This window comes from Lipophrys pholis (genome assembly GCF_963383615.2).
Source record: "Lipophrys pholis genome assembly, chromosome: 21".
NCBI lineage: Eukaryota > Metazoa > Chordata > Actinopteri > Blenniiformes > Blenniidae > Lipophrys > Lipophrys pholis.
In genome coordinates, this window is record NC_137649.1 from 11347648 (window position 1) to 11362307 (window position 14660).

At 41.7% G+C, this 14660-nt stretch overlaps 1 protein-coding gene across 4 annotated transcripts; it reads right to left on the bottom strand.

Moving 5' to 3' along the window:
- Positions 1-144: 144 nt before the first annotated feature.
- Positions 145-9405, bottom strand: clu (clusterin). 4 transcript variants are annotated; one of them, XM_080490344.1, is made up of 10 exons: positions 9255-9405; positions 5219-5377; positions 4375-4523; positions 3939-4109; positions 3657-3827; positions 3375-3573; positions 2958-3098; positions 2600-2820; positions 1775-1947; positions 145-1591 (listed from the first exon to the last, which is right to left on the bottom strand). In XM_080490344.1, the coding sequence occupies exons 2-10, from the start codon at positions 5331-5333 to the stop codon at positions 1579-1581; spliced, it is 1353 nt and encodes a 450-aa protein (XP_080346470.1). In that variant the 5' UTR covers positions 5334-5377; positions 9255-9405; the 3' UTR covers positions 145-1578. The 4 variants fall into 4 exon arrangements, with proteins under 4 accessions (XP_080346470.1, XP_080346471.1, XP_080346472.1 ...); XM_080490345.1 differs by having other exon boundaries at positions 9139-9282; XM_080490346.1 differs by lacking the exon at positions 9255-9405 and adding an exon at positions 5792-6022.
- Positions 9406-14660: the final 5255 nt, after the last annotated feature.

A 14660-nucleotide genomic window follows, 5' to 3' on the forward strand; every position in this document is an offset into this window, starting at 1 on the left:
GCGTGCGTGTTTTACTGTTTCCAGACTTGGAACTAATACCATTTAAAACCCTATTAAACACCTTCAAGTGGGATTGATTTACGTTTGCGAGCACAACAGCGCCCCCTCTCCTCGTCCCCTGACCCAAAAGGCAATCCAGGCAGGCAAGAGCAATCAGTCTTTAATAATGAAGCCTGTTGATGGGATTTTGAATGCTATTCGCTCCCAGATCTGTGTTGTATATTGTATATGATACACACTTTTTGGACTCATATGTAAATTTGCATTAATTGCTGACTAACAGCGAAAGAATATTCTATTTAATTCCTTCTCTCTTGGCTGTGGGATCCTAGATGTTTAACTGCATGGATGTACTGTATCTCTGCAGAGTCAACTAGCAGCTGTGTGATTTTTACACAAAAATAAAAAACGGCACAATATTTTAAACACTGTTCTCCTTCATTTATGTGACAATGCGTCCGTCCATCTTCTATATTCTGTTGGGGGGTCATGGACCGACTCACGGGGTGAACACTCACACACGCATGCAAACCAGGGATAGTCTCGCTTTATTGGAGATGTTTATGTTAACACTCCTAAAGTATTACGCTACGGAAGCAACTACTTTACAATTGCAGTATTTCAATAATTATATTATACAACAAAGCGACATGGACTGTCCTATATTCCACCTCACATTTGGTCGTTTAACTCGGTTATTGTTCTCATAAATGTAAATATTACTCCTGAGATTTTATATACGGTAAAAAGATGTGATGATTGGTATTTGGCTAAATTTGATTAAATCCTTGGTGTCTTGGAGAAGACAGATCAGTAAAACTGGAAGAAACTTTAAAATGCAATAGTATAAATTTTACTCTTTATTCTGTGAGGTACATAATCAGTCGTCTCGTGCACGAGCGGAGTTCATCGTAGATTATTGGAGCCATTCATCTCTTGTGTCGGCCCCTCCTTCAGAATAACAGATGGCGGTGAGATTTTGAGCATATTTTTATTGACTCTATACACATTGTTTCACTGCTCGGCTGCTGCTACAAGCTGTCATGGACATTCAACGCATTTCTTCGCTGTTGATCAGTGATTTTTAACTCCAGCAAACTCGAAACACTTCAAACCAACTCGGATGCTCGTGATCTGAGATTTGTAGAAGGGAGTGTGGGGTCGTTTAAAGTCACGGCATTACTCCAAATGCATCCTAAAGTTTCTTCGACATCTTTGCAGGAAATTGGACTTTTAAAAAAACCTTTGCAGAAGTTACTGGGTCTGATGTGTTAGTGCAGCCAAAAGCAGAGAACAACATGCCAAGTTCCCAAACTACAAAATGTAAAACATAAGCATGAATTATGGCGGCTTCTTGCTCGGGCCACTTCTAGATATTTTGGCCTTATGTTGGAGGCTCTACAGACATCTACTGGACATCTTACAGCAGGACTAAGGTAACAATACAAATCTCTGAGGTTAAACTGTCATTTTGCGTTAAGCAGGACCTAAAAGAGGAACAATGAGTTTGTTTCACGTGGGGGGGGGGGGTGTGTGTTTTTGATGAATCCAGAACTTCCCCGCTGCAGGTCTGCCACTTTATTTCACCACGCTGAGGAAAATAACAGACAGAGAAGGATATCAAAAGATGAGAAATAAGGAAAATACAATTATTTGACTTGGCTTTTCTGTTTCACGAAGTGCGTCGCACACTCTGACACCGTGTCGCCAAACGTATTCACATTTCGGCATCAACTTCCTGTGTCACGTTTACCCGGTCCCCTGTGTAACTCACACACTGGTCTCCTTGTATCGGTCCAGAGCCTCCTGAGCCACCACCTCGGAGAACTTGGGGTCGGTCCAGGGGATGTCGCCCGGCACCGTGACGTTCATGGGCGGAGTGTCGAAGAGCTGCACCAACACGTTGGTGTCTGTGGGCTTCTTCTCCTCGGAGTCCTTGCAGACCACCTGCAGAACGTGGAGGAGCGATTTAAGGTCGCCTGGTCCGTCTGGAGGTTTCGGCTGAAGCAACTGAATCATTTCTGATGAAGTCTTTGACGTTTAGGTTTCATAACTCCTGTCGTGAATTAAAATTCTACTATGGATTTTTGTTTTCATTCTTCCATTCCATAAAAACTGTTGTTTCGGTGCGGAACATAAAACCTAAAACATTTCACTGCACATTATATGATGTATAATTGTTGTGTGATGAATAAAGGACTCGACTAGAAGTAACAAATCACAGATTAAAATAATTAGTATTAGTGTTTTTTGAGGATTATTCTGCATATTTTCTTTAAGTGGATAATTGTACGGAAGAGAATGAATTATGGGCATAAGTCCATCCACAATTTGTATTAATATTCAATTATTCTGATCTGCACTAATAAATGTAATAACTTTTCCTGCTTTTTATTTCCATTCGTTTACAGACAAATTGCCATAGTGTTATTTTTCTAACTTGTATTTTAACCTTCTCTTTGCATTACAGTTAAATCGAGTGAAAAAGCAGCTGATGCTTCGAGTCATTGGACTTTTTGTTTCCTCCAATCCAAGCAGTCTTTAATAAGGGCGTGCAGTAGAAACCAACGGGCGCTGTGACATCCTCGCACACGCGTACCGTCTCAACGCGGAAGATGCCGTCCTTGGTGTTGTTCGCCAGGGACGACACCCAACCGAACTGCCTGTTGAAGAGGTCGAGGACGGAGGAGGTGTTGAACATCTGCTCCTCGAACCTCCTCAGCAGAGAGCTGTACTGCTGCGTGAAGCGCTCGGCCATGGCCAGAGCCTCTTCCAGCTGCTCCTTCTCGGGGCCTTCCAGAGGTTTCTTCCCGGAGCAGTCTGTGAGGAAGAAACAAGTCCGTCAGACTCAATCAGTTTGTGGAAGCTTTTTTTAGGTGGTTGATGTGCAGGATAGGATGGAGGCGCCGACGCTCTTCAGCAGAAGAACAAACATTTTGCGAGGTGATTCATCTCACCAACATGCTCAATTTCTTTGCACTTCTGACACTCGTCGCGGAACTTGAGGCAGCCGGCGGAGTTCCGGCGGATCTCCCTGCAGGTCATGCTCCCGTCCCCGAAAGGCCGGGTGATGACCACGTCCTCGTTCATGCTGCCATCTGTGTGCACAAACACAACCAATGTTCCATCTTCACCCTGAGCCTACGTGCATGCTCCAAATCAAATCATGCTTGTTTTGTTTGTTTGTTTTTTCTCGCGGCCTCATTTCCGTCAAATCCTCCAGAAACGGACTAAAAACGAGCAAATAGAATGAAATGAGCTGTGATGTCCAGCGACCTGCTCTCTTCCTTCGCCTGTGGTCAGCTGGGATTGGATCCAGCACCTCACGAGTCTGAACTGGGGGGGGTTTTGGGCGAGGAGACGGGAGCTCTCACCTTCATTAGGAGGAGAGTCGTGGTCGAGCTCCATCATGGAGCTGAAGAAGTTCCTGCTCATCATCGGGGAGAACAGGTTGTGGAAGTTATGGAAAGGCTCGCGGAAAAGAGAGCGGATGCTTCTGGCCCGACGAATGTACGGCGAGAGGAAGTTTGGGATGTAAAACATGGGAGGGTTGTAGTGAACATGATCGGCCACCTGAGAAACAAACAGACACAGAGTTTGACGCACCTTCACACTCAAATCGGATGAATGAACGGGTGGAGGCCGGTGGACTCTACCTTCATGCTGTCTGAGAAGATGCTGTCCACGCCGCCCTCCATCTCCGTGTATCTTTCCTCCAGGTCCTTGAACTCTTTATTCTGACGCTGCTCTTCCTGCATCAGAGTGTCAATTTTCTGCCCGTTGATGAAAATGGAGAACGGAGACGTTCGGTTCAACACCTCCTCTAGCTGCAGACGAGAGGCACGCATTGTATTACCAAAGAAAGGAATCTGGATGGACGTGGATGGACGCGGTCAGCAGATCTGCAACCGTCCACTACTGAGACCTCAGCGGCTGACCTGTCGTCCCACCAGGCCGGAGCCGCTGCTGCAGGTTCGGGAGTAGTACTTGACGCAGGTCTTCTTCAGACAGGGCTTGCACTCCTCCCACAGAGCCCTGGTGGTCTCGTTGCACACCTCCTCCTCCTGCTCCAGCTTGGCCTCCATCTCCTGAGCGGTGCGCATGGCCTCCTGCATCCAGAGGAGGACAACTTTGCTTTGGTTTGAATTACGTGGTGCAAAAAAAAAAGAAGAAAAACGACCGGGAATATACTTTAGGGCCGTTAGATTTGCCCTGTCGGTTTCTATTTTAAGATTTCAAAAACCACTGAGAAAGGAAACACCTGAGTTAAGTTACTCTCAAGCTAATTAAATGTTTTTCAAGTTAATAAACAAACAAACAAAAAAAAACTGTTGCCTTTAAAAATCCTGAAGAACAAACCAAGAGCATGTGTACCTCTTTCTGCAGCTTGGTTTTCTGCAGAGCATCCAAAAACTGCTGGTGGTCCTCCGAGGATTTCTCCATCACAGTTTTCATCTCCTTCACACCGTTGATGGCGTTTTCAATCTGCTTGTCCAGATACTTCTCCCCCTGGATAGAAATCTCTGGAAAAAACAACAACAACAACAAAAAAACCTTATCTTAGAATTGTTTTGCTGTTACCAGTGGCACACTGACTTTAGCATATAAATATATAAAAGTGGTTACAGACTCGGGCAAAGTTGGATCCTTGATATCATTTCTTAATATTCAAGATTGTTTTTAGATAATTCTCAAAATCAAGAGGGCCAGATGTGGCCTGTGATGCCTTTTTAATTGGCCCCCGAGCAATTATTAAAGAAAACCTCTCCACTGTGTTGATATTGTTAGGGTAAGCTTTACTAGAGATAAAGTCATTAACTGGGCTTTTTATAAGATAATGATGATTACAATGTTAAGAACTCCAATTTTTCAACACAGAGGCGATTGGTCAAACTATGAACACGAGCATGAACTATCTACAATATAAACATGATGCTGCCACAAGCAAATTAAAAGTAGTCATGTATTATTTTTGATTTGATCATTACTTTCTCAGTGAGTCATCACAATGCAGGCTGATACAACGGGTCAGCTCAACCAAAATACATGGACATTTCAAGTTTTCCTAAAATAAATGAGAAGAAAACTTGCTAAAATCCACATTAGATTTGCAACAATATCTGCCCCCACGGTAGGGCAGTCAATTATGTTTTACCTGATTATTAATACTGAGAGCTTTGAACTCACTCTTCTATCCTGTTTGACTACCTGAACTCACCGTTAAGATCTTCTTTTGAAGGCGGCAGGATGCAGCTGGCTGAAGCCAGAAGAAGAGCCACCACGGCCAGAGACTTGGACCCCTTCTTCTTCATCATCATCATCATCATTAACATCCTCTCTGCCTCTCACGGGGCCAGCAGGCTATGATGAGAAGGACCTGGAACAGACACGAACACGTGAACTGTAATGTTGTTGTACTGACTCTCTGCGTCCACCAGAGGGCGACAGGCGCCGCGGAGAAACCACTCAACAGCGCTACGCAGCAGAAAAATGGTTCAGTAGGTTTCAGTCTGCCACAGCAAAAATATGAAAATAGGCCCACCAATCGATATGTATTAATAATTCAAAGTCATTCCTGATGAGGAGCGCTTCCTCTTTGTCTCTGGTTTCGATCATGACAGCGAGGACGTTGTGCCCGGCTTGACCTCTGCGTCTCTGTGCCTTTGAGAAACATGATAGAAACCAGACAGCAGGCTCTTTCTCTGTTGACCCTCTTTTTTCTGTCCTCCTGATGCGCTTGGTCAGCTGCCCGTTTATTTAACAATGACAGAAGGGGACTGTCGCCTCATACCTTCTCTCTCTCTCTCTCTCTCTCTCTCTCTCTCTCTCTCCCCCACAGATCATGGTTGAGCAGAGAAATGCGTTGGACAGATGGACCGACCGCCTCCTCCCTTGGTGCAGCTTCTCCCAGACGAAATAACTCCCTCGGTTTGAGCGGGTCTAATCTCTGCTGATTCGTTCTGCAGTTGGCTTTAATCCGTTCCTTCTCCTCAAAGTATGCGGCTGAAAGCAGCAGTTCACTGGCAGCACTATTTCACAGTTCTGGATCTTAGGTTCTCACCATGTTCGTGTTCAGGGTTGTGGCTGGTGTTTGTTCATGGTCACTGACTCTCCTTTCGGGCGTCCTCTCGCTCTGTCCTCCTTGTCTCAGGTCATATTTTAGCATGATGCTGGAAAGCTTTGTGTGTTGTCTTTAATCTGGTCTGTTGCCGGTTAATCTCTCATATTTGTTGTGTTGTTCCGTTCTATTCCAGCCCTTGTTCCCATTCTCGTCTCATCTTGTCCCATCTGTTGTCGTCCCGTGTTTTATTTCGTCCCATCACATCCCAACCCTTTTTTTTTGGGCTATTTTGTGCAGTTTGAAAACCAAGTTCTCGTCTGGTTTGATCTCATCCTAGCTTGTACTCATTCCTCAAGTCTCATCTAATCCCAGCCTGTCAAATCCCGTCTTTTGTCATCCCACGAGTTCGGTTAACATTGAATTATGCAACTGCAGCCACACATTCAAGTCCAGTGAAGTCATGTCACAACTGGAATCAACGTGATGCTTTTGTGTGTGAAATAGAAGACGAGTTTAACGCGATATCAAACCATAGCAGGAAGTGTATTTGATTATTTAACAGTAAACTGAGGTTCAAACATTTTTTTTCAATCTGGAAATAGGAATTTTTTCAGATTAAAACTTAAATAATTTTAGAATTTGAAGTAGACTCATGATTAAGACTCTCCTCAGGCACTGCCACTGTCGTAGCTAATCAACAATGAATAAGATGGATTAAACGCACATAATTCCCCAAACAGGATTAATGAAACAATCCCCCACGTTGTCATATGATTTATGTGTCTTGTAAGTTTTAGTCACAGTAATATATATATTGTTGGACAGCAGGGCTCAGTGGTGTAGTGAAGTGAAGATAGGTTTTCTTGTTATCTGTTATTTCAACAGTTATTTGGGGAAACAAATCGTCTTTCTGTGAACCTGATGTAATGATCTGGTCAATGTTTAGCATGCATTCATAATAATATGACTTTTTTTACTGAAAGTTAGCGAGGATGAAGTTTGTACCTACTTCAAATTCACTAAAACAAAATAACAGAATAACTGGGTCACGTGGCATTGGGTTGACCACAAAACCATGTAAGATGAAACGTATGTGGACGAGGCTGCAGTGCAAGCGGCGCAGAGCTTTTCACACAAAGCTGTCGAAAGTTTGCACGTAAAACTATTTTAACTGAGGAGAAGTATTTTCTTTGTTCCACTCGCCCACCGTCACCTCCAGTTTCTATGGAAACGGGCAAAGTACAGCGTACGTGGCATGTTGTGGGAGTAACAGCAATAAAGCTGTTCAAAAGGTTTACACTGTTTGTGGTTTTGGGGAATATTTGATTTCTCAATGCTTTATTATATTGTAGATAAACATTATTTTTGCTTCAGTCGTTCATCTTAAACCTGAGAATATATTCCAGGAGGAAACATTTCCAACGGGCTGTTTAATACAAACAACCCTCAGATCTACGCTCACAGTTTTAATAAACAAGGAAACGAAGCGATGACAAAAAGCCTACAAACATTTTCATTTTGCACTAAACCATCTTATTTAAGGAGTATTTGTCCAAATCTACAGATTTGTCAAAGGAAGCAGATTGTATCTGGTCAAGTGGTGATAAGGTAACCATCAGCAGAACGTCACAGTAATAATATGTTCAATGTTTAACCCATAAGCCACAAAAAAAAAAAAACCCACAAGGTCATTATTCACATAATTAAGCTCTCACTTTTAATTACGGCGTGCCAGGACTTAGGAGGTTTCTAAACAGGACTCCATTACCTCCACCAAATACAAACCAGCAAAGAGGAGAGGCTGAGCAAGAGTGAATACGGGGAGGAACCACAAAGAAAGACCCAGGACAGGAAAGCAGAGAGGGCAAACCAGACAAATACGGAGAACTTTACAAGGCCGGAGAGCAAACTGTGTTATTTGCCGAGTCGCAGCTGCAGGGAACCCGGTTACGCAAGTCAAACAGCAACAATCCTCCGATTCCAGATGTTGCCTTGCCAGGGCCTTCCAGAAGGTTCAGCTGTGAAACACCAATCGGGGTTCATGACGACGCCATCAGCTCACTGTGCGACCGCGAGCTCCCGCATACAATCACAAAGGATTATTTTTATTTATTTTTAAAGAATATTTTGTTTGAGATAAATTACAATAGTTTGATCGTTGTTTGTGTGTTGTTGTTTTTTTTATTTTTATTATTAAACTCTGCTGCACCCGAGTCCAGTTCAGTGAAATACCACAATATTATTCTGCCGTCTTCATTTTCAGGGGTGAATTAATGAAAATCATGAATATGATTATTACCTGCAACTTTGATTTTATCTATAGAAGATACTAGATGGAAAACTGTGACATCACTTCATTGTGTTGCTCTGTTTAGCTCCCATATCAAATACTGCACATATTTTCAAATCGTACTTTGTATGAAAACCCATGAAGGTAAATTCTCCTATTTCTTGTCGTACCATTGAAGATTTTTAAAAAAATTGTTTTAATCTTTCCTGTTTCTGGTGTAGTTTGTCAATTACCTGCAGCCAAATTTAAATAGATTGCCCAGCAAAAGGTTGATTTTTTAATTTAGTTTTTATAATAACACATTTGTAGCTGACAAAAAAAACAAAAGAAGGAAAGAGATGAATTCATTTGGATGATCTTGACTTCATTTGCTGCAGGTGGGACAGCAGTGGCATGTGGCCTCATTTCAAGATGTATTTTAAGTGTTTGGGGGATGCCTGCACCCAGAGGAAGTACAGTATTACTGGAACGGTCACAGAGAAATCAGGGCAGTCTGAACTGAAAATGAAGTACTTCTAATATATAGACACCAACCTACATGCACAATTCTGAGCATTAGAAATATCAAATCATCTATGCGCACGCCTGTGAGTTCAATCTGTATTAAAAGGGAGGAAAAAGAAAGTGCATCAAACCATGAAAATTCACATTAATCCTGTTGTTTTGATGCAGGAACTGAAGTCACAGCCATTGGCGAGCCACACAAACAGGAGTCACCTCTAGTCCTCCATCAAGTCAGCAATTTAGCATCATGGAAAACAACATGGAGAAAAAAAAACGAACAGACCTGTAATCAAAGAAGTCCTGAGTGATGCTCCTTGCAACTAAAACTAAACAAGTCACCTCGTGAACATGGAGATATTGAGCATCACTAAGCATCCCATCACCCAGGTGAAGACTCACCTTGTGAAGCTGCAGAGCGTCTGAAGCGGCTGCTGCCTCTCTGCCCCTGCTTTTTATCCTCTGGATAACGGGGCCAGGGCAGACATGTGATTCACTGGACAGGCTGCGGCTGCTGCTGCAAACACAGCCACAAAGCTGCAGGAGAATGAGCAGTAGCATCCTGTAATAGACTTCAAAATAATAATAAAAATTAAAAAACCTTGACAACTGGGGAGATTCAATCTGAAAGAATTCGAAAGAAGTATGAATGAATTGACACACAATTGATTGCACACTTCCATGCTGTGTCTTATCGTGTTATTTATAACTATAGACATTTCTTTTCAAATTTTTTGATCTATCTTTTCTTAAATATGTACATAGTTTTTACCAGTTGCACTGTTTTCTTTCTGTTATTGTATTGCTGGCATTCTCTGTGGGCAGCAGAGAAAGAATGTCATTACACAGAGGAAGCGTGTTTTTTTCTGATATGCATGTGACAATATAGACATATAGTGACAACAAAGCTATTCTATTTTATTCTATTCTATTTTATTCACTAAATGAAAAGCCATGATTCAAAATTATTATTATTGAATTTTTTTTTGCCGTTTCTGTTATTGCGCTTCGCTTTTATTTTGAAACAAAGACTCATTTCCCGGTTTAGGTCATGTTTAACTCCTCCTGGCTTGACCACGTGGAGGCCTGAGGACTTTTCCAGAAGTGAAGTAACGTTCTGGCGTCGCTGCTGAGCAGAGGAGCGAAGAGACAAACACTTGATTCATCCTCACCGTGACTCATCATCCCAGTCCCTTTTCTAACCTGTGTTTCACTCAACCGCATCTTTCCAAAATAACACTTTCATGCAGTGGAAACACATGTTTTAGTTAGTCAAGTGTTTTTCTTTCTGCAATTGGCTATATAATTTCTTCTTACTCGTAAGATGCAGATGACTTTTCTATCGTCAACATTAATATTAGGCCGGACATGCTTTCTAGTTTATACGGATCCGTTCCATATCTGATTTATTTGTGATTTAACAGGATTCTAGGAAGATTAAATAGTTTAACATTTGTTACATTTACTTCATTTTTTTGCACGTGAGATTAAATGTTGACCCCAAAATTGCCCTGAGGTGTCATCAAAAGGTATTTTTCATTCATGCAACGTTTGGCACTCATATCAAAGTTTAAATAAGTATTAAATCATTATTCATAAATCCAGTTGTGGTTCGGGTGCTTTAATTTTGTTCATTTTAGTTTGCACTTATCTGCGATAGTCTGTTTTTTCAGAAACAGAGGTTAATTTCACTGCACATATCTTTTTTTATATCTAACTTGTTCTGCAAATAAAATCCCACATGTTAACAATAATGTTAAAGAAAAGTCCAGGCCAGCGTCAACAAGCCTCCAAACTAAACACCAGGGACAACTAAACGCTCTAATAGCCTGTTTGTTTCCCGACATCGCTGATGAAACCGTCCGCTGGGATAAAGAAACATTGTTCTTTTTTTTCCAGAAACACCAGAGTGCGGGAATTCCTGATAAGATGAAAACTTTAGTGTGATAAAAAAAAAAAAAAAAAAAAAAAAATCAACGCTCAGTTCTCAATTCACTGAGCAGCGACTTCCCTCAGTTGTCGTGCCTCGTGAGCTAAATAAAAGGTTTCTGCAGAACCGAGGCGCAACAGCTGAAGGAAATAAAAAGGTGCTGTTGTTCTAAGACAAATCGAGCCGATGCTTTCTGAGCGACACAATGCTGAGTCGTGTCCCCGCGGCCCAGAGGTCACTGAGCATTGCTCTGTTTTGACAGAGAGCCAGCGTGCGCCAGTTTACCGTAAGTGTGAGAAAGCTTTCAGGAATTTGAACCACGAGAAAGAGAAGCAAAAAAAAAAAGAAAAGAAATGAGGCTTCAAACATGAGACATTTCACACAAATTCACACCCCATTAATAACAAACTCTTAATAATGAAGCGTTTTACTGTTTAGTATTCTTAAATATGATCGTTCTTATAATCCGTATAAACAGTGTGTGGGGACTGTGTCACCAGTTATTCACAAGCACACGAGCAGATTGTTTTGTTGTGTGTCAGCTGCAGTCGTGTCCCCGCAGAGGCGAGATCTGCAGGACTTAAAGTATCACCTGAGTATTTTATTATATCTGATCAAAACCTGACGTTCCTGCTGTCGAGCCTTACAAAGTGGTTTCTTGCACATAAATACTATATATCTGTATATATATTCTACTTCTAGACTGGATCGTTGCAATTCCCTCTTCTCACGGTGTCCAAATAACAGTTTAAATCATTTCCAGTTGATTCGGAACGCTGCAGCGACTGTACAGGCAGAATCTAACAGTAGAGATCGCATCGCTCCAATTTTAGCATCTCTTCTTTGGCTTCCTGTTAAATCTAGAACTGAATTTCAAATGCTTCTTTTACTCTGGAAAGCTTTTAACAACCAGGCTTCATCGTATCTAAAAAAGCTGTTCGTCCCAGATCTCCCCATAAGAACACTTCAATCTCAGAGTGCTGGTTTACTGTGGATTCCTAGATTTTATAAAAGCAGAATGGGAGGCAGAGCTTTCAGCCATCAGCTATTATATACTTAAAAAGGGACTTTTTTGTGGAGTATTTTGGTTTCCCTCTGTTAAAGCTGCCTTGAGATGGCTTTATTGTTATTGGCACTATGTAAATAGAATAGACTTGAATGGAATACAAACACATCTACTCATTTATAACATGATCATTTACAAGAAAGGAATAGAAATGCTTATTTGAGTGACGCAAAATGAAGATAAATGTTTTGGTTATTAGAGTGGTGGAGCAGCGTGGTGCTCATCCTCATGAGCCCACCAGGGGGGGGGGGGGGGGGGGGGGGGGACAGGACATGGGACTTAGATGACCTGAGATTCTGCAGAGTAACTCTTACACTATTGAAAAGCTTGTCTATTTCTATTTTGAATGGTGGCACAACTGTAAGGGGCGTGCATTTGTGGGATGACCCCTACCAGGGGCTAGTGCACTTTGTGATATTTTGCATGTTTGCATGATGAGCTACCTGACAGCTGTCTGCCCGGGGAATCCAGAACAAACTGCGTCGTGACCGTTTCAAAAAGTACAAGAACACAAAATGTAATCCTTCAATTTTACTATGTTATTGTTTATTACACAGTCCTGTATGGTTAGTTAAAGCAAGCCCAATACAAATCCCAGTATTCAAGCAACAGATACTAAAATGTTGTGTTCTTCAAATATGATTTGAGAGCCCTGAAGCCTCAAAGAAAGAAGTTGGAGTTGCTTGAGAAGTTTACATATTCTCCCCTCTGTGCCCGTGTGAATACTCCAGCCCCCCTCCCCGGAGTCAAGCTGGATACAACAAGTATACAGATCTCAGTCTGGATGTCCACTATGGGTGGGCATTCTTGTTTGGTGACTAACTCGTCTGTCGGTGTAAAAGCCAGATCAGGCACTAGGTGGCAGAAACTCCAAGCTTAAAATTTCAGTTTCTGTCCAGCCTTCCTTTTGCACGTTTTAGGTTTCTGTGCTCCAGCAATCCTGGTTTAATTCAACGAATCCTCACTGAGCTCTGCAGAAGCCTCATCATGCGACATCCGATGTGTTCAGGAATACATCTCAAACATACACAACCAGGTTTAGGAAACATTATCTCATTGTGATGTTTTAAAGTGATCATATGTGACATTTTACTTGCATTTTCTATTGGAAACTAATTCAATGCCAATCCGAGACATTTCAGAAGATGTGACTATACCTTTATATTCATACACATATATTCTTTTATTGGAGTAACTTATGGTCTGCTGGGTTAAATCTTGACCATGAATAAGGTTGACTGAGATTCGTACTCTTGTAAATGATCGCAGTGGCTGTGCAAGTTGCGGTGACTTGCTGTGGTGACCCTTGTAAAGAAGGAGCAGCTGAAGAGACGATCATCCACCACATGGCCTTAGATTCAGTCCAGATACGGCGTCTTAAATGGATCGAATGAAATCAAGAATAATGGCCAGAACATCTGTGTTGGAATGATATCGGAGACCTTATAGAAAATATCCTCAATATTCTGCCTTCGTGTGTCAGACTCCAGCCATGTGGCAGCGGCTTAGCTTTTGGTTTCATGGCCCATTGAGCTGATTAAACAGTCTTTCTATTCATTCACAGGGAAGTGCGACGTTATCGAAATCACGACTGTGTGATGAGGAGCAACACTCACTTTCTGCTCTCTGTCATTTTGCCGCAACAGAAACCTTCAGACAAACACTTTTGCACACCACATGTATGTTATTTAAAAAAACAAAACAGACACAGATTGATTCAGAGTAACAAAGATCCTGACAGCAACACCTGAGAACAAGCAGGTGATGAGGAAGGAGAAGATCTACTTGCCGGGACTAAAGCTCCTCACGCAAAAATTCATTAAGTGATCAGCGTTTGAGTTGATGCAAAGGATTCACTTCCTGTTGTTTCCCCCTGCTGGTTGTTTACTCCAACCTTCAGGCCAAGGGGAATAAATGCCATCAAATCCAACTAGAGTAAAGGTCTTCCAGTGTGAAATTCCCATCTTCTCCCCAGGCAATCTTTATCCAGGAACTGTGGTTTCCTCCCACCGTCCAGTGTAAATGTGAGCGTGCGTTACTGTCGGTCTCTCTGCGGTTTCACTATGATGACTCGCCCAGGGCGAATAGATCTGAATAGAAAGTCGACAGGAAACGGTGATTTTCTTGCACTCGGTAGATATTCATGTTTGTTTAGTGTATCTTTAGTAGAAAGCAACGCTTGTTTAGCCCTGTCTTTTATTGTGTAGGTTAAATCAATGTTCATGTTCACGCTTGGGTTTTGAGTGATTTATCCGAGAATAAATGTTCTAAATTAATATGTGATGTAGATATACCTATAGGTTTCTGTTTTTTGGTTTTCTTCATAGTTTTAACTCCTTTTTCTTTGAGTCAAACCTCGCTGCCCCCCAAAAAAAAGAAAAAAGAAAAAGCCAAAGAAATAAACACTTCTGGTGAACACATGTGTGCTATTTTAAACATGGCAAACAAATTGAGGCAGATTGCGCAATATCCTCATCTGGATAACAAACTGAGAAGAAACGTCAGGGCGAGTCTTAAGAAACGTGGAACACAGACTCTTATGCAGTTAAATACATTGATTCATCATATAAACGCTCAGAAAGTAAGTAAATGTGTAACTGGTAGACTGTGATAATGCTTCTTAACTATTAACCTTGTATACTGTTGGAAATAGACTGTGCATTTGTAGGATGAGCAGGGGAGTTGAATCTGCTAAAAAATCCAAATCTGACCAAGTAATTATATATTGTTTATATATGTTTAAGTTGTATTCATCATTGTATGTATGCAGCATTAGTCATTGAATCTGAAAAAAAAAAAAAAAGTATGTTTG

Coding starts and splice junctions, on each gene's coding strand:
- clu (XM_080490344.1), bottom strand. CDS start 5,333: ATGTTAATGATGATGATGATGATGAAGAAGAAGGGGTCCAAGTCTCTG. Junction 3,574..3,656: donor TCTTCTCAGACAGCATGAAG/GTAGAGTCCACC, acceptor TTTGTTTCTCAG/GTGGCCGATCATGTTCACTA. Junction 1,948..2,599: donor GCATCTTCCGCGTTGAGACG/GTACGCGTGTGC, acceptor CACGTTCTGCAG/GTGGTCTGCAAGGACTCCGA.